This window comes from Pungitius pungitius, chromosome 6 (genome assembly GCF_949316345.1).
Source record: "Pungitius pungitius chromosome 6, fPunPun2.1, whole genome shotgun sequence".
Taxonomy (NCBI): domain Eukaryota; kingdom Metazoa; phylum Chordata; class Actinopteri; order Perciformes; family Gasterosteidae; genus Pungitius; species Pungitius pungitius.
The window spans coordinates 1011719-1031520 of record NC_084905.1 but is presented as its reverse complement, the minus strand read 5'-3'; the positions used below and the strand labels follow the sequence as shown (position 1 = coordinate 1031520).

Here is a 19802-nt window from a genome sequence, read left to right as displayed (position 1 = left end):
TGAGAATAGGTTTTCAATCTCACATTTTAAGACCCAACATGCAATGTCTTCATATAAATTTACTCCAACATGGTGCTGTGTTTTGTTATTGGGTATATAGGATCTTTATCCTTTATCCTTATGATGGTAATACATTATTTACAAGGTAATACATTATTTAATAATCCTTATTCTGTTAAGCCCATTATAAATAGCAACTTTCTGTGTTGCTATGTATTGCATCAGTAACTGGTGGTGCTTGTTCTCTTCTTATCTGTATAGACTGAAGAAAGCCACAGAATTAAAATGTAACCAAATAAAGAAGAGATGGAGACAGGCACACTATGGCTCCCCTCTTCCTTTTATGGTAATAGAACGTGAGGGGAGGGGCGGGGAGGGGAGGGTAGGGGCGGGGCTCTTGTCGAAACGTCATCAGCGTGCTCTGGACAACCGGAAGCGTAGCAAGATCTAACATGTTTGGCTGAAGTTAGCGGTGTTTGTGACCAAGTAGAGTAAAAATTAAACCACATATTCGCTACACTACGTAACGCTGCACTTGTGTATTACAATTGGAAGATGAGTGCGAGTGCAAACGAAAAGGTAAAACAACAAAAGCTAGCTACGCAGCTTTTTTTTTTTTTTTTTAGCTTAGCAGATTTCCTCCATAACATTTTTTTCGAAGCATTTCTGTCATCCTAAACCCTTTTTTTCATATCTTTTTTTTTTCATCGTAACGCAGGACTCCGCAGCCCTGAAGGAAGACGGCAACACCCTTTTCAAGGCAGGAGACATCCCGGGCGCCGTTTGCTGTTACACCAAAGCGATAAAGCGCAGTGACAGCCCAGCAGAGAAGGCTGTCCTGTACCGCAACCGCTCCGCCTGCTACTTGAAACAAGAGGAGTACCACAAAGCGGAGGCTGATGCCTCCAAAGGTCGGATTTATTGCAGCTGGGATGTAGCGTTAATACAGTTTATACATTGTTTGATTGCAAAGACGTGTTTTACACTGTATTGATATTTTCGTGGATGCAGCAAGACGGTGATATTGAATGTGAGTCCGTCACTCTCTTCAGTTCTCGACATTGACCCGGGTGATGTGAAAGCCAGGTTTCGGAGAGCTCAAGCTTTCCAGAAACTCTGTCGGTTCGATCAGGCGTTTCTGGACGCTCAGAGGTGTGCCCAGCTGGAGCCCAAAAACAAAGCCTTCCATGACTTGCTCAGACAGATAGCAGCACAGATCCAGCAGAAGGTGACGTGTTTTGAGTGAATGGCGTGTCAGGGAAAAAACAGAAAACTGTTGCTAATTATGCTCTCTTTTCTTGTACTGTGCAGTCGGTGCAACTGAACTCCACAGATTCTCGCGTGCAGCAAATGTTCTCACTTCTCATAGACGCGTCTGCGAAAGACTCCGACAGACAAAAGGTAAAGCATAATTTTCTCTTTTTATTATGTGTGATCATCATTCATTTCATCTCGATTTGTACGTAAAGTTGTGATGCACCAAAAAGATGTCATCCATTCAACAATTTCAGGCTGCTCAGAATCTGGTGGTATTGTCTCGAGAAGACGCAGGAGCTGAGCAGATCTTCCGCAACGATGGCGTGAAGCTGATTCAGAAACTTCTTCAGTCAAAGCAGGAGGATATTGTCCTTTCTGCCCTAAGGACCCTGGTTGGGATGTGCACAGGGCATCAGTCCAGAGTAAGATTGAAAGCTTACTCTAAACTTAATTTACTACATTTTGGTCAATGTCTTTGTTTTTGTGTGTGTGTACACATGAGTGGTCCTCTTGATTGTAATTATATCTAGACGTCCATGTTTGTCAGAGACCATAATCTCCACGCTGGTAAAGTGCTAAATTAATTTACTGCCTGCAATTATTATAAAATATATTTTTTATGTCCCAAGACCATGGCTATAGTGAATGAGCTGGGGATGGAACAGCTATGTGCAGTAATGGGGGCAGGGGCCTCCACTGTGTCTCTGGCTGCCTGCCACCTGCTGCAAGTGATGTTTGAGGCTCTGACAGAAGGCATGAAAAAAGAGTTCAGAGGGAAAGATGAAGCCATACTTCCTGGTGAGTTTGGATCGTGTTTATATTTGGAGTTGGCCACACAGTGTAACACAATGCTTTGTGTCTTGTGCCATCACACGTTATTGACTGTGTGAATTCAACACAGAACCCTCCAAGGAGCTACGCTCAATGTTACGGCACCTCATGGAAATGATGCCAGCATCTAATGTGTCGGGGTCGGGCAGAGACAGCGCCATCAACCTCCTGATCAAACAAGTTCCCCGAAAGTCCATGAAAAACCCAGATAACTCCCTCACGTTATGGGTGATAGACCAGGGTACGAACACACCTGCCCTTAATGTAGATTTTCTCACATTTCTTCGGATGAATGAACTCCTTTTTTTCCCTCTTGCAGGACTGAAGAAAGTCCTGGAGGTGGCTGGGACCGTCCCTGAGCTCTCAGAAGGACCACCTCTTACTGACAACTCCCACATGAGCTGCTCTGTCTTACTCAGCAAACTCTACGATGACCTGAAGAGCGACGCAGAGAGGGAGAACTTCAACAAGCTGTGTGAAGAATATGTGCAGTGAGTAAACCTCCAACACTGTTTTTGTTAAGTGAGCAAAAAAAAAACATTCTTTAACCAGCTTGCTTTTTGACCATCTTTTTTTGTCAGGCAACACTTTAGTCGACATGGCCTAGACGGCAAGCTGCGAGCCATCCAGACGGTGTCCGTGCTTCTCCAAGGACCTAGTGACGTGGGTAACAGAGCTCTGGAGATGTCAGGAATGATGGACGCGGTCATCGCTCTGTGTGCTTCCGAAGACGTAACTCACCAGCAGGTTGCGGTGGAAACTGTAATCCATGCGGCCGGCAAGGCGAAGAGAGCCTCCTTCATCACTGCCAACGGCGTGGCACTTCTGAAGGATCTCTACAAGAAGAGCGAGAACGACAGGATACGTGTGAGAGCTCTGGTGGTAAGTGCTGCTCCGAAGCAAGTGTATTTCTCTTCAAGCAGTCAGAGAAAAAGAAACCTCTGAAGATATACCTGGTCCTCTGGTGCTTACTACACAGGGTTTGTGCAAGCTTGGATCAGCTGGTGGGACAGACTTCAGCATGAAGCAGTTTGCAGAGGGATCCACGCTAAAGCTCGCCAAGCAGTGCAGGAAGTATGTTTGTTTGAATCCTGAGTAATGTGCCATGGCTGGTCCACATTGCTGCTAAACCCGATCTAAAAACAACAGATAATGAAGCATTCACGGTATAATAAGAAGAAAACTGTGTTTCTTTTAGGTGGCTGTGTAATGAGTCTCTGCCACCAACCTCCCGTCGGTGGTCTGTGGAAGGCCTCGCATACCTCACCTTTGATGCCGATGTAAAGGAAGACCTGGTGGAAGACAAGAATTCTCTCCTGGCCATGTTTGAGCTAGCAAAGGTTTGACTGCTGATTATAATCAGAGGTTTTAATGCTGACACATCGACAATACAGGGCAAATATAAAGCCAGTGTATCTCAGAGGAGCATCTTACTGGCTATTTAAATATTTGTCTGCAGTGTTTGAAACCACCCTTGACCGCATACCCAAAAAGCTTAGTGTCGACAACCTTGTTTTACTTTGTGTTCCTCCAGTCTGAGGATAAGACGGTGCTCTTCGCCATTGGCTCCACGTTAGTGAATTGCACCAACAGCTATGAGGTAGAGAAGCCAGACCCTCAGATGGTGGAGCTGGCCAAGTATGCAAAGCAGCATGTGCCTGAGGAGCACCCCAAGGTGCCATTTCAATTCTTAATTTTTCACAGAGATACATATGCTGCACACAAACAACCCGGGATATTGCACTCTACTCCACTACTCTCCTGTTTCTAGAGAATTTTACATCCGTGTTCTACATGTAGCGGTTTGTCTTCCCATGCTTCAGGATGCACCTCCCTACGTGGAGAAAAGACTGAAGAAGCTGTTGGAGACTGGTGTGGTGTCTGCATTGGTGTGTATGGTCAAACAGGAAAGCCCTGCCCTCACTGAGGCTTGTAGAGACTGTATCGCCAGGTAGGAAAATGGTAGTCAAACACTCACTGTTCTCTCCCAAGACTTTCTGTTGATGCCATTTTTCACAACAGGGTATTCTTGGCTTTGGTGGAACGACAAGAAGACCGAGGCACAGTGGTGGCACAGGGTGGTGGAAAGGTAGAATACTGGTAGTTTAGACTGCACACTGATCTAAACACCTTCCTTTAGAAGATTCAGATCATTTGTATGATTTGTTTTCCTCCAAAGGCGTTGATCCCACTGGCATCTGACAACACGGATGTAGGTAAAATAAAAGCAGCACAAGCCCTGGCAAAGATAACCATCACATCTAATCCAGAGATAGCCTTCCCAGGAGAACGGGTGAGAAATTGCAAGCTACAAAAATCTGTGGTAAAAAAAAAAACAATTTCCTGTCTAACCATATCTATCTTTCTGTTGTCAGATCTATGAGATGGTGCGCCCCCTTGTCAGTATTCTCAGTCTCGAATGCACCCTGCTGCAGAACTTTGAGGCACTGATGGCTCTCACCAACTTGGCTGGCATCAGTGAAAGACTCAGGTTGGCCACTAGTGGGAGCCTCTCTCATAAGAACGCATGCATTACCATTGTCACAGGACATCATCTAAAAGATTACTTCTTTTGTTTACCTACCTTCCTCAAAGCAAGGAACATTATTAACTTATTTTGTACCTTTTTTTTAAGATGTATTACTACGCCTTGTGTAAATTTATACTTTGTGCTGTCTGATATTGTTGAGTTTGAAAGCTTCGCACTCAAATGTTATTGCCTTTTTTTATTTATATAATACATCTTCTCTTATTGCATAATGGTTTTGTTTAGAGCATCTGCTTGTATTGATCACAAGTCTTATTTCACAGACAAAAGATCATAAAGGAGAAGGCAGTCCCAAAAATAGAAGGCTACATGTTTGAGGAGCACGACCTGGTCCGAGCTTCTGCCACAGAGTGTATGTGCAATCTGGTTTTGAGCACAGAGGTAAGACCCATATAAAATAGATGATCGCATGGCACGCATGTGTTGAGAAGTAGATTTAAAAGCGGTGCGTCCCCAGGTGCAGAAGCTGTACCTGGCCACGGGGAATGACCGCCTGAAGCTGCTCGTGCTCTACAGCGGAGAAGACGACGAGAGGCTGCGGAAAGCTGCTGCGGGAACTCTGGCCATGCTGACGGCTGAGCAGCCTGAGCTCTGTGCACGCATCCCCGGAACAGTAAGCAGACCCCAGTAGCAGATCACAGTTCCCACCCACCCGTCACCTCAGCACTGTGGCCCACTGCAACGATTCACCTCTCGATTTAAGCAAACGTTACTTCCTCTTCTCTCCTCAGACAACCCACTGGCTAGAGATCATACAGTCGCTATTGCTCTGCGACATACCTGACCTGTGCCACCGTGGAGTGGTCATAGTTCACAACATGATGCAGGCGGAGAAGAGCCTGGCCGAGACGATCATGGAGAGTGAAGCACTGGAGATACTTTCTGTGTTGGCCAAGGGAGGAGAGGGCACGCCGCAGCCGGTTTCTAAGGTTGCCCAGAGCTGCCTGGAGAAGGCCGTGGAGTACAGCATCATCATGACCAGGGACGGCAAAGGAACTGAACCCTGAAACCACAGCTGCAGGGTGTGAATGCGCCTCCTGGTAAAGCTGAAGGGCTCTAGTTTGTGTTTTTGTCTGGGACCATGAAATCATTTCACTTTGGCAGGAAATCAGCTCTCGTCTGGATGGGTAACAGTCCACCCCTAAATGCTCACTTGTCTTAAGCAAAAACTGAAAAGGTGAAACTGAAAACATGAAGAAAAAAATAATTGTACCAATTGAAAGGTAGATTCTTGCTGATATGGTTTGGTGTTTTACATTTTCCACTAATTGTATTATTCGCATATTGTACTCTATCTGCAGGGTGGCATGGAGAAAAGACTTTCGACCAGAGGTTTCTTTAGGTAACCAACCTACCTGCGTGGGTTTAGAAAAGGTGATGATTTGGGGTTGGAAAATAAATCCTGTCTGTGCACTGAATGATGATGGACCAACACGTTTTTTTGACTTGGGAGACCAATAAGGCTGCTCTATACAAATTACTATAGATTGATTATTTTATATTTGCATGTTTTTTTGTATCATGATTATTCCACAAAATGTCTTTCCATCCCATGCACTACTGTTGAGTATGAAATATTTTGCAGCAGTTTTCAGCAATAACACTTTTTTTTAAAGGAAATGCATAAAGACCAAATACAAAAACATTGAATTCAAAGATTTGGATGCGTTTTATTTCGAATATTTGTTATAACTATTATCACTCCTCTACATTTACAATGTTGTACGGGTCGTCGTTTTGACTGAATAAAATGTACGTACCCGAATGATAATATGGTCGTTTCCGCTTCCTGCGCCTCCTGCGCATGCGCCGTACATACAGTTACTGCCGGTGTTCAAAACTTTGCGGACAACTGCGTCGCAAGGCTCTGCGGCGCAAACAGCGTTTCCAATGCGGTGGTTCGGATTTGGTTTTAACGCGTTTGGACAAATATATGTGCGCGAGAAGCTGCTGAAAGGGGAGTACAGCGATGCGGCGGAAGACGTTAAAGTGAGTAGTCCAACGGAGCTCTGCAGTCAGCTGGACTGCTGCGTGAGGAACGAATGTCAAACACAAGCAAGTTGGAGTCGAAGAGCATCTTTGCATCTGAATAGTAAGTACGTGCACACAAATGCGTGATTTTGGAGACGCATTGCATGTTAAATGCATGAGTAATATCGCACCGTATTGATAACGTTACATATTAACTCGTGCAGCCGTCTTGCTCCCCGTCTATTAGGTGACAGCTGTGTGTGCCTCGCGGGGTTCGACTCCAGTGAGTCGTGTAACGCGCGTCCTGTGACACGGAGTCGTGGCTGTAAAGATGTCCTCATCAGTGAATCCTTCTTGACCCTCGCTTTTTCGGACCGAATTGAGTCCTGGGACCTGCAGAAGCAAGAGGAGACTCCATCATGGAGCATGGAAATAAAACCCCACCCCGAGAGCTCTGGTAATTTACCCGTTATATCATCTAGTTTGACCACTACAATAAGTGTGATAATTGGATAAACGGTACAATCCTTGCTTCCGCGCAGGGCCCTGTGTGACGCTCCCATTGGCCCCCGGGGGTTACATAGCCCCTCTCCCGCCCCTCTACCGCCCGCTGTCACCACACCTGCGAGCCAAGAGGCTGGCGCTGAGTTCAGAGCACGCCGTCCTGCTCGGGGCCTCTGGAGCTGTGTACACCTGGGGACTGGGCAGGTAACGTGACCCCTAATAACTGGACGCACAAAGGAAAATGTATATTTTTTTAAATACACACACATTTTAGCATATCTTGATTGTGTGTTTTACAGCCATGGTCAGTTGGGGCACGGAGACTTGGCCTCTGAGGAGAAGCCCAGGATAGTGGAGGCCCTCTGGGGGATGCCCATGAGCCATGTAGCAACAGGAGGCTGGCACTCTGTCTCTATTAGTGGTAAGTGTCTTAAGGGGGAAACAAGTTATACCTTCAAAAAGGATTTACCACAAATGACATTTTACTTCAGATGGAGGAGACCTCTATGTGTGGGGGTGGAATGAAAGTGGCCAACTTGGACTTCCATCGCGAGGTCTGAGGAAAGCACTGCAGCAGCAAAGTAGCCAACAAGAAGGTACGTCTCTATTGCCATTCAAGAAATAAAGTTAGGGGACATTTAACTTAAAATCAAACTATTATATTTACCTCTCACCTCTCACGCCCAAGACACTGCACTGAACTGCGTTGTTTGGGATGGCTACAATAACTAAGTGACCTTCGTTGGTACATGTATGGAGGACTAAAAGTGCCACAATTAAATAAATAAACACATCATTAAATAATTGCTTAAATGTGTCATTAATTAATTAAAAATATAATTAAATACATAAATGTGTTTATAAATGTTTCATTAATTAATTAAAATACAGATTCATGTTATGTAAAATACATATATACTTATTTCACTATTTACATTTACATTTCATGATCCTGCGTTGCAGTGCTTCATGAATTACTTAAAACTGTCAAACTGACCCATCAAAAGTTGGTAGGCGGAACCTAACGCCTGATTGGTTACCCTGTGTATCAAGTCAAGACAAATCAATTCCGGATACTAGATTGATGCAGAGCTACTAAACGACTGAATCCATCCACCCCACCGTGGACAACAAATCTCCACCTGTTGTAAACACATAAATTGTAATGAAACATCTAGAAAGATGCATTGTTTATCTGCTAATATCACTGACCTGATGAGCTTATGGTCGCCATCTATATGCCACAAAGAGTTTGGGCCAGGAACAAAATACTGCCGTGGCCAGGTCAGACTGGATTCGTGTTAGCCCCGCCCACTGACTTTGATCGGTCAGTTTGACAGTTTTAAGTAATTCATGAAGCACTGCAACGCAGGATCATGAAATGTAAATGTAAATAGTGAAATATGTATTTTTTATAAAATAAATCTGTATTTTAATTAATTAATGACACATTTAATTACACATTTATGTATTTAATTCTAATTTTAATTAATTAATGACACATTTAAGTACACATTTATGTATTTTTTTCTAATTTTAATTAATTAATGACACATTTAAGTAATTATTTAATTGTGTATTTATTTACTTGTGGCACTTTTAGTCCTCCATATACATGAACCCTCAACCCTTAATAGTAAGTGGATATAACTGCAACGTTAACTACTGAACAGGAGCACGATATCTAGATGCCAGCACATCTCCTGCTGAAGAGTCCAAGGAGGGGGAAAAGCATGAAGAGGTATTCATATCAATCCAGGCATTCCCAGCTCTGCTTGACGTCACTCCACCATGTGAAATTAGAACAGTGAGCTGTGGATGCCGCCACACAGCTGCAGTGACAAGTAAGAAACCACACTTTACCATGGTAAATCCACTACATCACGTATTCTTGGCAAAATCTCATCTTTATTTTCCAATTCCAGCAAAAGGTGACCTCTATACTTGGGGCTGGGGTAAGTTTGAATTTGGACCTAAACTGACACCCAAAGCACTTTCCCCACTCCCAGTTTAATTCATCAGTATGCTTAGAGCACAAATATTGGAAACGTGGAACTCACCCTTCCACTGTCCTTTTCAGGTGACTATGGCCAACTTGGACAGCAGAATTTACTCAGTTCAGATGAGCCGCAGCGGGTGGAGTTCTTCAGGGAGCAGCAGATGCATGTGACTGACGTAGTGTGTGGGGCGTGGAACACTTTTGCTGCTGTCGTCGAGGAGGAAGTAGCTTGCTCATAAGGACTTTATGGGATCCAGTTAATTAACATGGACCCTGGACTTTGAACAAACATACCAGGAAGCAAAAATAGTAACAGCAAAAGACTGAATTGAGTTTTTATTTATTTAGTGATATACAAGCTCCTTTTTGTTTATCTTAAAACAATCAACTGCATAAATGAGCACTTTGGAGGTATTAAAATGTTTCTCTCTAGAAAAAAATGAATAAATCACAGGTTATATATTTCACAAAGAATGCATCAAACAGTTAAGGCAATAAAATCTCCAGATAACTATACTTGTAGGGAAATCCCTAAAACTGTTGTAATTGAAAATTAAATACCACAAGGGTTAAAAGTAGAGGTCTTTCCAAAGGCCAATGGACGTTTTCACAGCACAATCTTAAAAGAACTGTGGGGAAATCAAAATATAACCAGCTGTTAGGGGCGAACATAATTGTGATAAATAGTGCAGATATCAGTGATTTCAGCAATTTTGTTTGTAGTCACCTGACAAAATCTGGAGACCTTGAAATGACGTGCTGAAACTCTGAGAGGTTTACGGTTCCATCCTTGTCAATGTCGGACTCTTCAAGAATCTGAAAAACATACATAAGGAAACATCCGTTAAACATACACAGACCATTGCAACCATCGAGTGTACTTGTGCACATCGATGAAGGGCAGAAGGCTCATTGAACTCACATTGCTGATGAGCTGTCTCATTTCCTCTGGGGTCAGTCTTGTCTCGTCCGTCTCACCAGTCAGACAGTTGACCAAGTTCTCCAAATCACCATAGTCAAGAGTTCCATCATCATCAAAGTCTGAAAATATTTAGAAACTTGTTACACAGATTTATAGCCTTAAAGATATAATTACTGACCAACCTTCTTCACTTATTTACCAAATATACGGAATGCATAGTGGGATTTGATTTCCATGGTAGCAGAGTCGCTGAAGGCACTCAAGAGATCCAGAAAGTCCTCAAAAGTGAGGCTTCCATTTTTGCAATCAGATGTTGAGAATACATAGCAGATTCTCCTCCTGAAGGGGTTGGACTGTGCCAGGAACAAGTACACAGGTCAGTATAATCTATCAGTACTGGAAGCACAAATCACATAGAAACACACAGGACAGAATTAGTCATGTCCATGTTTCGAAGTAGCTTCTCACCTTGAGCTCCGGCAGAGTGAGAATCCGCTCCATTGGAACTCTTGCATTGAGCTGGTCTTTCTCATCTTTAGTGAGCAGTTCAGTGAATCTCTTGTGAGCACTAAACAACAACAAAAATAGCTTAATTGGGTTTTTCAACAGTTTAAAAAAAAAAAAAAAATACATGCAGCTGATAACTTACAGAAGAATTTCTTGTTTTGTCAAGAAAGTCAGCTCCTAAAAGTCAAAGTGAGCATTAATGGAAGGATCAGTCACAGATTAACCAAACTTACTTCAAACAATACTTTGCCACAAGAATCCATGAATGAGTCCAATTTGTCATAATGAACCCATGATCTGCCCAACATGAAGTTATATTAGCAAACTTAGCTTTCGCTGTAATGATGGCGTGATGAAGACTATGGGAATAACGGTCATTAGCGTTATATTTACTTTAAGGTCATACGACAACTAATGTTAGTGACGTCAAGTACAAACTTCAGAGTTGTTGCTTCGTATGACATTGTGTCTTTAGCCCATTGCTTTTATTTTGACTCTAAAACTTTAAGCTAGCAATGCTACGTTTAGTTCCTTTAATTCGCTATTCGCACACGCAAAAACTTAAACTGGTAAACACGAACACTCAGTACGATGCTACATTTGCTCTTTGACGACTTTCTTTGGGCACTTACTTGATATTCTGAGAGCAAATCCTTCCCAAGTTGACTGGCCGTGGTGCCCATTTTGAAATGTACTTTGGTTGTTTTGAAGAGTTCTCTATATGTTCCACTCTGCTCACTTCCGGGATCGTTCTCTTTCCTGTATTTGACTACGTGACCGTTTCCATGGTGACGTACGTGCAAACTGACAAAGGGACGGTGTCAGATGACAGCCGGATAGTTGTAGTTATATCTTTTTCATGTAAATGTGTCTATATTAAACAGTGCTTCGACATTATAAAACGGCCCGATTCCTATTGTTTGTTTACCGCTGATTTAATTAATGTTCTCCTTTTGTAATAAAGTATTTACACGAGGAGAAGAAACAAGGAGAGAGGAACATGACGAATGACGACAAGCAAATGACTTTAGAGGCGACCTTTATTGTATTTACCCAGAGAGCTACCACCTGTCCTACAACTATACTTCAGTTTACCACAATATAAAAAAAGTTTCAGCAAAATAAAAGATATTGCATTCAAGAAATAAAACCACATATAAATGTATAGTTGGAAGAATTGTAGGGGAACCAGGTAAAGAAACTATAACCATGTCACTAATTATTGACCTGCACATGCTAAATATAAACACTAATATTTAAGCCATCATATCTGTCCATAAACGCTCTTGTGCTTTATATTTGCTTTTATACTGTTTCTTTCGTTTAAACAATTAATTTAGTCTTGTTTGTATTATTTTAAAATGTCCACATGCCGACGTCCCAAAACAACCCCAAAGTAAAACACCAACAGCTGTTTAGCATCTTCATTTTCCAGTTGTTTTGCAAAAAACAGGATATATGTTGTTGCTATTATTTGAACCAACAAACAGATGCATTTTCTTGTATAATATAAAATCATTAATAATCCTTTGTAGTTTACATACAACATAACAAAAAAATCAGAAAGTTCTTGCACTGAATTTGGAAAAAAATGTGGGGGTTCAACGAAGAACCAAAACGAAAATATAAAGAATCTTGACTGGAAGATCAGGAAATGGTTTCTTCAACTCCAGAAAGAAGAGGCGCTAAGCTCCTGGATTGGTCTCCCAATCCGTTGTATCTGAAAAAAATGTATAAATTTTAAACGCAGGAAAGATGGGACAATGTAGAAAAGGTTTCCAGTGGTTATCTAAGATCATTCACATTCTACGTAGGCTTCAATCCTATCCCAATTATTTTGCTTTTTATTTCTACTTAATAAAACATCTCTTATGTGATTTTTTTTCTTTAGAGATTGTACCTATCATTTTCGTCCCCTCCTTGGTCTCAGCTGAAACACCGGCCCCGTGTTCGTTTTCGCCGGTCACTCTGAAGAAGTAGATCCCTCCCTCCTCCAGGTCGGACACCTTGTAGGACAGGCGGCGGCATTTGTCTGTGAGCCTAGTCCACCCTTTTCTGCTGATGTCCCGTACATCTACATAGTAGTTCTTGACAGGGGCTCCTCCCTCATTTTCAGGGATGTCCCAGGTAACAGTGGCAGAGTTCTTAGTCACATCTTTAACCGCTACATGTGCTGGTGGACCAGGTGAATCCAAAACCCTCACACTCAGCATCAAAGAGGCAGATCCAGCGACGTTTTGCAGTTTGACCACATATTTGCCGGAGTCATCGCGTGTCGCTCTTTCCAGGGTGATGGAGGTGACGGAGCTGCTGGTGTTGATCATTCCTCTGACTCTAAGATCCACATCTGCTTTGTCCCATGTCACACCAGGAACGGGCTTGCCGATAAAAGGCACAGTCAAAGTGAAGGTGCTGCCCTCTTTAACTAGCAGGGTCTTCCTAATGTCTGTGCTAACATCAAACCGGGGCTGCTCCTCTCTCTCCATTGCTACTTCAGGATCTGTTTCAGGACTGGGCTCACTAAAGCCCACCTTGTTTATGGATCTGACAATAAAAACATATTCCGTCCCGGAGTTGAGTGCAGTTACTGTGAACTCTCTTTTTTCTGTGTTGGGAACACCAACAGTCCAGTCTTCTTCCGCTGACTTTCTGAATTCAACTTTGTACCCAGTTACTGCGGCTCCACCATCAAACAGCGGCTTGTTCCATGTCAGAGTGATGGATGAGCTGGATGAATCGATTATGGTGGGTTTGGCAGGGGGGGAGGGTAGAAACTTTGGATCGTCTGCCAGAGTGAGTGGGCATGGGAGACTGGGCTCACTTAGACCCGCAGCGTTCTCAGCAAAGACTCTGAATTCATACTCGCATCCCTGGTGCAGGCCGGAGGCTTTGACCCGTAGGTCATACACCGGCTTCTTGTTAACGCGAACCCAACGGACACCCTGCTTCTCCCTCCTCTCGATGATGTAACCGCTTATCTGGCTGCCGCCATCAGAGGCAGGTCTCTTCCAGCAGATAGTCATGGCCTCGATGGTAACATTTGTGACCTCAACCTCGGTGGGAGCGGACGGGATGGTGAAGGGATCCACGGCCTTGACCGGCTCACTTTCCAAAGTCTCCCCTTCCCCATATTTGTTCACTGCCCTCACCCTAAAAAGGTATTCATTTCCTTTGAGTAACTTGGTTACTTTACAAGTGGTTGCCACCATGTCACTGTACACGAGGGTCCAGGCTACGCGGCTGGTTTCACATTTCTCTACAATGTAGTGGATGATCTCAGCGCCGCCAGTCTCACACGGGGGCCCCCACGACACGCTGCATTTCTCTGCTGAGAGTCCAGACACTTCTAGAGGTCCAGCAGGTGGCCCGGGTCTGTCCAGAACTTTGCAGGGAATGGCCATAGATGTGGTACCCCCTGTACTCTGCAGGGTCAGAAGATACTGTCCCGAGTCTTTCCTAACACTTTCTCTGATAAGTAGAGAGGTGTGGGTCTTTGTTGCAGTTATCTCAACGCGTCCCTTGGTGTCGATATTTCTACCATTCTTCAACCAGATCACCGTTGGGTTGGGGCGGCCACAGATGTCAGCATCTATTCTTAGGAGGTCTCCTGCTTTGACAACAACCACCTGTCTAAATTTGTCCTCCATGATAATTTTGGGTGGCTCCACATCGTGCTGTACTGTGAGAGGTCCGGTGGTTTCAGAGGGGGCACTGAAGAGCTCTGCTGCATTCTTCGCAATCACACGAAAATCATACTGTTCACCTTCTGAGAGGCCAGTAATTTCCAAGAAGGTGTCCAGTAAGTGTGCGAAGTTGCACTTAAGCCAGCAAGTATCTGGCAGTTTTTTACGCTCAACGATATACCCGGTAATTTTAGCACCACCATCATATTCTGGTTTGTCCCATGCGAGGGAAACTGAGCTGTTTGTTATGTTGGTGACAGTGAGGTTGCGCGGGGGGTCGCACTGGTCTCTTGCTGTTACAGGTTCAGATGCCTTGCTGCATGGTCCAACACCAGCCATATTCTCAGCACAGACCCTGAACTCATATATCAGACCTTCTTCCACACTTGTTACCTTGAATTGGTTCTCAGTCACCGGGCTTCGGTTTAACTTTGACCACAGAATACTGCTTTGATCTTTGCATTCAACATGATAACCGATAATGGGGCTGCCACCGTCGCTGTCTGGCTTGCTCCACGCAACCACCATGACGGACTTTGAGGCACTAAGGATACGGAGATTGGTTGGTGGACCAGGGGGCTTAAAAGGATACTGGGCAACAACAGGGTCAGACTCAACAAAATGGCTTTTGCCATAGCGGTTCTCCGCGGCAACACGAAAATGATATTCTGTGCCCTGTGTCAAACGGCACACCTTCATTGATGTTCTGGCGACCGTTGCTGACATAGTTTGCCATATTGTGCTGCCTGCTTCTCGCTTCTCAACGACATAATTACTGATCTGACATCCACCAGTGTAATGTGGGGGCTGCCAAGACAAAGACACAGAGTCAGCACTGACTTCATCCACACTGAGCTCACTCGGTGGTCCAGGTTTTTCAAACACATTGACAAAGATTTCAGCAGATGTGGTTCCAGTTGAGTTGGTTAAAGTCACCTCATACATGCCAGCGTCTATTCGGGATGCATCTTTGACAATGATCTGAGATGATGTGTCCGATGTGTGTGTGTTCACTCTGCTAGTCTCTTTCAGCAAGTTGCCATCTTTCTTCCAGGCAACTGTTGTTGTAGGTCCACTCTTGAATGGAACATCAATCTTTAAGTCGTTGCCTGCCTTTACGCTGAATGTCTTGGAGAGCAAGTTGATAATGGGTTCAGCTCTGGTATCCTTTACTTCAACAGGTGCCAAGAGGAACTTTGGTTCACTTTTTCCTTTTTCGTTCACAGCAATGACTCTAAACAAATACTCCTTTCCTTTGGCCAGCCCATCAATAGTCACTTCCAGTGCTTTACCCTCTGAACACATTGTCCACGAGTCATCTCCCTTCACCTGCATTTCTACAATATAACATGTGATTTTGCTTCCACCATCATGTTCAGGCTTCTCCCAAGACAGTCTTGCACCATTGCATGTAACATCGCTGAGAGATATTTTGCCAGGACACAGAGGAGCCTCAGACAATTTAACAGCCTCAGTGGTCTCTGCTGGCAGTCCAGCACCAAACTCATTCACAGCCAGAACACGGAAATAATAGAAGCTCCCTTCGGTGAGGTTGTCAATCTTGAATGAGTTTCTCACACAGTTGCCGCAGACGCTTGTGAATGCCTTCCTGGCCTCCTCCCGCTTTTCTACGATGTAGTGTGAAATCTTTGATCCTCCGTCAATGAGAGGAGCCTCCCAAGAGATCAACGCAGAGTTCCTCTTTACATCCTTCACCTCCAAGTTTGTTGGTGCACTCGGAGAGTCCAACACTCTGACGTTGATGAATGCAGATTTAGAGCCGCAGCAGTTCTCGGCAGTCAGTATGTATTTCCCTGCTTCGTTTCTGTTGACATTCTCGATCAATAACTCTGTACAGGAGCTCGTGACCTCAATTTGCGCACGCTCACTGACAGTGCCCCCATCTTTTGACCATCTAACCTCAGGCTCTGGCTTTCCTCTGATGGCAACAAGGAGACGTAATGTGGAACAGGCTCGAACAATTACAATTTTCCTCAAGGTAGCGTCCAACTCAATTTCAGGGGCCTCCAGTTTCTCAGCAGCTACCACAGACCCCGGCAGCTCTGCATACTCCCCAACTCCACTGGCATTCATGGCACTTATACGAAAATCATACTTTACATTTTCTCTCAGTCTCTTCACGGTGTAGTTTGTGTCCTCTACACCTGTGCTGGGTGTACACGCGATCCACTCGTCTTCTGCTGCCTCCTTCATCTCAACGACGAATCCACTGACAGCTGCTCCACCGTCATAGATGGGCTTTGACCAGCTCAGAGACACAGTGCTGCTGGAAAAGTCTGTCACTTTGGGGTTGGTAGGGGGCCCAGGTGGGTAGGTAGCTTCACATGCTTTTATATACTCGCTTGGCTCACTGGGTGGACCAACACCTGCAGCATTCTCTGCGAATACTCTGAACTGAAAGTGATGTCCCTCAGCCAGTCCTGTGCATCGGAAGCGCAAATCGCTTAGTCTTCTCTTGTTGCATTTGGTCCATCTGACACCTTCTTTGTCACATTTCTCAAGGATGTAGCCATCAATCTCCGAGCCGCCGTCCTGCTCAGGCCTTTCCCATGATAGCACCATTGAGTCACCAGTCACAGCGCTGGCTGTAGGGGTAGAAGGTGCGCCAGGTGTTGTAAAAGGGTTTTGTGCAATAAAGGCATCTGATTCCAGAAATTCACCAACACCAAATTTATTCACAGCAGCAATCCTGAATATATACTCTTTACCGGGCACAAGTTTTGACACTTTGTAGCTGACGGCTTCAACGTGAGGGTCAACCCCCGTCCATGTAACACGGCTGGTCTCCCTTTTCTCTATTATGTAGTGGGAAATGTTGTCACCCCCGTCATTTAACGGAAGATTCCAGTGAAGATTACACTTCTCTGCACTGACAACTTTTACCTTCAGAGGTCCACCTGGAGGACCAGGTCTATCAAGCACCTTCACAACAACAGGGATAGATGTTGTTCCACCTATGTTGCTGAGGCTCAAGACAAAGTGTCCCCCATCCGCTCGTGTACAGTCCCTCACTGTCAGAGTTGTATGAGTCAAGGTGTTTTTAACCTCTGTTCTCTGTGTTTTTTTGTCAATTAATTTTCCGTTCTTCGACCACGTCACCGCAGGGAGGGGCTTCCCAAAGTAATCAGCATCAATGACGAATGTCCCACCAGCTTGAACAAGGGTCGTACTCTTGAACTTAGGATCAATGGATGCTGTGGGTTCTTCAATAACATCCTGGGCGACAATGGTTATCATTTCTGATGGTGTGCTCCAAACACCAGCACCATTCTTAGCAGTTACTCTGAACTCATAACTTTGGCCTCCTGTCAGACCTGTGACTGTGAACTGATTCTCAATAACACTGGTGAAGTTAGCTTTCATCCATCTGCCATCTGGGAGCTCCCGCTTTTCAACAACGTATCCCGTAATGCTGCTTCCCCCATCGTACTTGGGTTTGGCCCACTGAAGTGTGATGTTCTCTCTGGTAATGACAACAGCTTCAGGGGTACCTGGTGGATCACAGGGGTCTCTTGCCACATAGCATTCAGATATCTTGCTGGATGGGCTGAGCCCAGCGATATTTTCAGCAAAGACTCTGAATTCATACTCAATCCCTTCCTCCAATCCACTTGTTTTGAAACGGCCGCCGTCTGGTATGACGAGTTTGTTTAGCTTGGTCCATAAAATGCTGTTTTTCTCTTTGCGTTCCAGATGATAGCCGATGACGGGGCTGCCCCCATCTTTTGCTGGAGGCTCCCATTCAACCACCATGCTGTACTTTGCCACTGTGGACACAAAGGGTTTGCCAGGAGCATTGGGCACGTTAAAAGGATATTGTGCAATGACAATAGGAGAAGTGATCGCAGTACTCTTTCCATACCTATTTTCTGCAAACACTCTGAATTGGTATTCATTTCCTGTCTTCAGCTTGGTGACTTTGATTGTGGTTCTCACTGTCGTTGCGGACACAGTCTGCCATTCTGTGCTTAGAGTTTCCCGTTTCTCCACTATGTAGTTGTCCAGCTGACAGCCTCCTGTGTATTCTGGCGGCTCCCATGAAATGATAACGTGGTCAGAACTGATCTCATCGATCCTCACGGGCCCCGTGGGTGGGCCTGGCTTTTCAAGAACAACCACTGCAATTTCTCCTGAATGTTTTCCGGAACTGTTGCTGGCGGTGACAGAGTATTGACCACTGTGCTCCCTGGCCGCACGTCTTATGTGGAGAACTGATAGTGATGATGTATTTACAACCTCTAGCCTTGATGTCTCTTTTACTGCCTGACCATCTTTGTTCCATTCGATCTTTGGTGCTGGGTGCCCAATTACTGGGATCTCTACTTTAAGATCTTCACCATTCCTTACAGTGAATGTGCCAAAAGTTACTTGGAGTTTTGGTTTAACAGCATTATCCTTATCTGCGACAGGGCTAGGTTGGACCTTGGGGTTGGGTTCTCCGGTCTCCGCAGAAATGGCGGGCTGACCTGCAGTGTGAGGGGGGGGGGGGGAAGCACCACATACATGGAACTTTTAAATAAGATCCTTTGCAGAGTCTGAATAATTATTAAATATCCATGTGTCATTGAATAAGCTAACTCAAGGCATGGTAAATTACTGTATGAATGGCTTATTTTTATTTTGAATACTGACTTTTCATAACTTCTCATTTTAGCTCACATAAAAGCATCAAACAACAGATTGTTTGAACAAAGATTATTTTTTTCTGCAGTTATTGTTTGTTTTCCAGAGGCATGATATACCTTGGACAATGACTGTGAGGCGTGACTGGGAATCCTCAGCTGTGAGTGCTGCATCAGTATCCAATGTCATATTTATTTTTAGAGTGTGACCCTTATCTGTTTTTTCTGCAACCTACAAAAGAGAGAGCACAAAGATGTGAGTGAAAATTAAATTTAAAACCAGCGGAAACAATTTAGGGCAAAATACATTTCGGCATACTACTAAGGTTCTTTCCTTATTATGTTCTTCGGTCACATTTAAAAAACGCTTCACACATTTATTCACAAAGGATTTAAACAAAATTGCTTTATACAAGCTAGATTGTAGGCTATGATAGTTAATGTACTGTGTTGGTAACAGAAACTGTTGCTGCTGTTAAAAATAAGTTATGGCACTACCATCTGTTCTGCCAAACACACACACACACTTTTTTAAAGCTCTGACAAGGTTTTAATCCTCTCACTTCAGTGAAAGACATTATTGCTATAGGTTTCCTCAATTCTTACTGTATATGTTTCAAACACGTTTAAGATAGGTCAACTTACTTTGTGGTTGCTTGATTCCATCGTTTCTTTTACGTATCTTTATTTATGTATTCAAAATGAAATGTCAATTTAAAATCCAGCTGGTTCAGTCTTCGGCTGTGACGAGCCTCAAACTCTTCACAACTGGGCCAGTCACACTCCGCTTTATCTCCAAAATGTCCATGAAGAGACTAAAATAACCATGAAGCCGGATTGGCCAGCTGGCCATTCTTTCAAAGCTAGGCCTGCATGGATCAGCTGGGAAAAAATGGAAATGTGCTCAACAGGAAAACATTGTCCACATACCCTATAG

The 19802-nt window shown here is 44.2% G+C and overlaps 4 protein-coding genes across 6 annotated transcripts; 2 read left to right on the top strand and 2 right to left on the bottom strand.

The window, feature by feature from the left end:
- Positions 1–400: 400 nt before the first annotated feature.
- unc45a (unc-45 myosin chaperone A) lies at positions 401–5818 on the top strand. The gene is made up of 19 exons (XM_037452013.2): positions 401–579; positions 719–911; positions 1053–1228; positions 1312–1401; positions 1512–1679; positions 1887–2055; positions 2159–2329; positions 2408–2579; positions 2670–2970; positions 3068–3162; positions 3287–3428; positions 3623–3763; positions 3912–4039; positions 4111–4177; positions 4268–4381; positions 4464–4579; positions 4900–5017; positions 5094–5249; positions 5368–5818. The coding sequence occupies exons 1-19, from the start codon at positions 556–558 to the stop codon at positions 5641–5643; spliced, it is 2817 nt and encodes a 938-aa protein (XP_037307910.2). The 5' UTR covers positions 401–555; the 3' UTR covers positions 5644–5818.
- A 617-nt stretch (positions 5819–6435) lies between these two features.
- On the top strand, positions 6436–9742 carry LOC119196380 (RCC1 domain-containing protein 1-like). Of its 2 annotated transcripts, none has more exons than XM_037452017.2 (8): positions 6436–6728; positions 6855–7064; positions 7150–7315; positions 7411–7532; positions 7603–7707; positions 8800–8955; positions 9037–9066; positions 9192–9742. In XM_037452017.2, exons 1-8 carry the CDS (start codon positions 6527–6529, stop codon positions 9347–9349), a joined length of 1149 nt encoding a protein of 382 aa, XP_037307914.2. In that variant the 5' UTR covers positions 6436–6526; the 3' UTR covers positions 9350–9742. The 2 variants fall into 2 exon arrangements, with proteins under 2 accessions (XP_037307914.2, XP_037307913.2); XM_037452016.2 differs by having other exon boundaries at positions 8785–8955.
- LOC119196382 (calcium and integrin-binding protein 1-like) lies at positions 9418–11289 on the bottom strand. The gene is made up of 7 exons (XM_037452026.2): positions 11172–11289; positions 10682–10716; positions 10501–10600; positions 10232–10385; positions 10033–10151; positions 9838–9926; positions 9418–9739 (listed from the first exon to the last, which is right to left on the bottom strand). The coding sequence occupies exons 1-7, from the start codon at positions 11220–11222 to the stop codon at positions 9718–9720; spliced, it is 570 nt and encodes a 189-aa protein (XP_037307923.1). The 5' UTR covers positions 11223–11289; the 3' UTR covers positions 9418–9717.
- A 272-nt stretch (positions 11290–11561) lies between these two features.
- On the bottom strand, positions 11562–19747 carry LOC119196375 (titin-like). Of its 2 annotated transcripts, XM_037452002.2 has the most exons (4): positions 19511–19747; positions 18986–19097; positions 12440–18709; positions 11562–12259 (listed from the first exon to the last, which is right to left on the bottom strand). In XM_037452002.2, the coding sequence occupies exons 1-4, from the start codon at positions 19529–19531 to the stop codon at positions 12225–12227; spliced, it is 6438 nt and encodes a 2145-aa protein (XP_037307899.2). In that variant the 5' UTR covers positions 19532–19747; the 3' UTR covers positions 11562–12224. The 2 variants fall into 2 exon arrangements, with proteins under 2 accessions (XP_037307899.2, XP_037307900.2); XM_037452003.2 differs by lacking the exons at positions 18986–19097; positions 19511–19747 and having other exon boundaries at positions 12440–18010; positions 18106–18286.
- Positions 19748–19802: the final 55 nt, after the last annotated feature.

What these genes read in the sequence shown, in the direction of transcription:
- unc45a (XM_037452013.2), top strand. Translation starts at nt 556, where the DNA reads ATGAGTGCGAGTGCAAACGAAAAG. An exon ending in TACGTGTGAGAGCTCTGGTG is followed by an intron (nt 2,971 to 3,067) that starts GTAAGTGCTGCT and finishes CTTACTACACAG; the next exon opens with GGTTTGTGCAAGCTTGGATC. An exon ending in GTGCACGCATCCCCGGAACA is followed by an intron (nt 5,250 to 5,367) that starts GTAAGCAGACCC and finishes TTCTCTCCTCAG; the next exon opens with ACAACCCACTGGCTAGAGAT.
- LOC119196380 (XM_037452016.2), top strand. Translation starts at nt 6,527, where the DNA reads ATGCGGTGGTTCGGATTTGGTTTTAACGCGTTTGGACAAATATATGTG. An exon ending in ACCCCACCCCGAGAGCTCTG is followed by an intron (nt 7,065 to 7,149) that starts GTAATTTACCCG and finishes GCTTCCGCGCAG; the next exon opens with GGCCCTGTGTGACGCTCCCA. An exon ending in GCACTCTGTCTCTATTAGTG is followed by an intron (nt 7,533 to 7,602) that starts GTAAGTGTCTTA and finishes ATTTTACTTCAG; the next exon opens with ATGGAGGAGACCTCTATGTG.
- LOC119196382 (XM_037452026.2), bottom strand. Translation starts at nt 11,222, where the DNA reads ATGGGCACCACGGCCAGTCAACTTGGGAAGGATTTGCTCTCAGAATAT. An exon ending in ATTTGCTCTCAGAATATCAA is followed by an intron (nt 10,717 to 11,171) that starts GTAAGTGCCCAA and finishes TTTGACTTTTAG; the next exon opens with GAGCTGACTTTCTTGACAAA. An exon ending in CTATGCATTCCGTATATTTG is followed by an intron (nt 10,152 to 10,231) that starts GTAAATAAGTGA and finishes AAATATTTTCAG; the next exon opens with ACTTTGATGATGATGGAACT.
- LOC119196375 (XM_037452002.2), bottom strand. Translation starts at nt 19,531, where the DNA reads ATGGAATCAAGCAACCACAAA. An exon ending in CCTCACAGTCATTGTCCAAG is followed by an intron (nt 18,710 to 18,985) that starts GTATATCATGCC and finishes CTCACACTGCAG; the next exon opens with GTCAGCCCGCCATTTCTGCG. An exon ending in GGAGGGGACGAAAATGATAG is followed by an intron (nt 12,260 to 12,439) that starts GTACAATCTCTA and finishes CATTTTTTTCAG; the next exon opens with ATACAACGGATTGGGAGACC.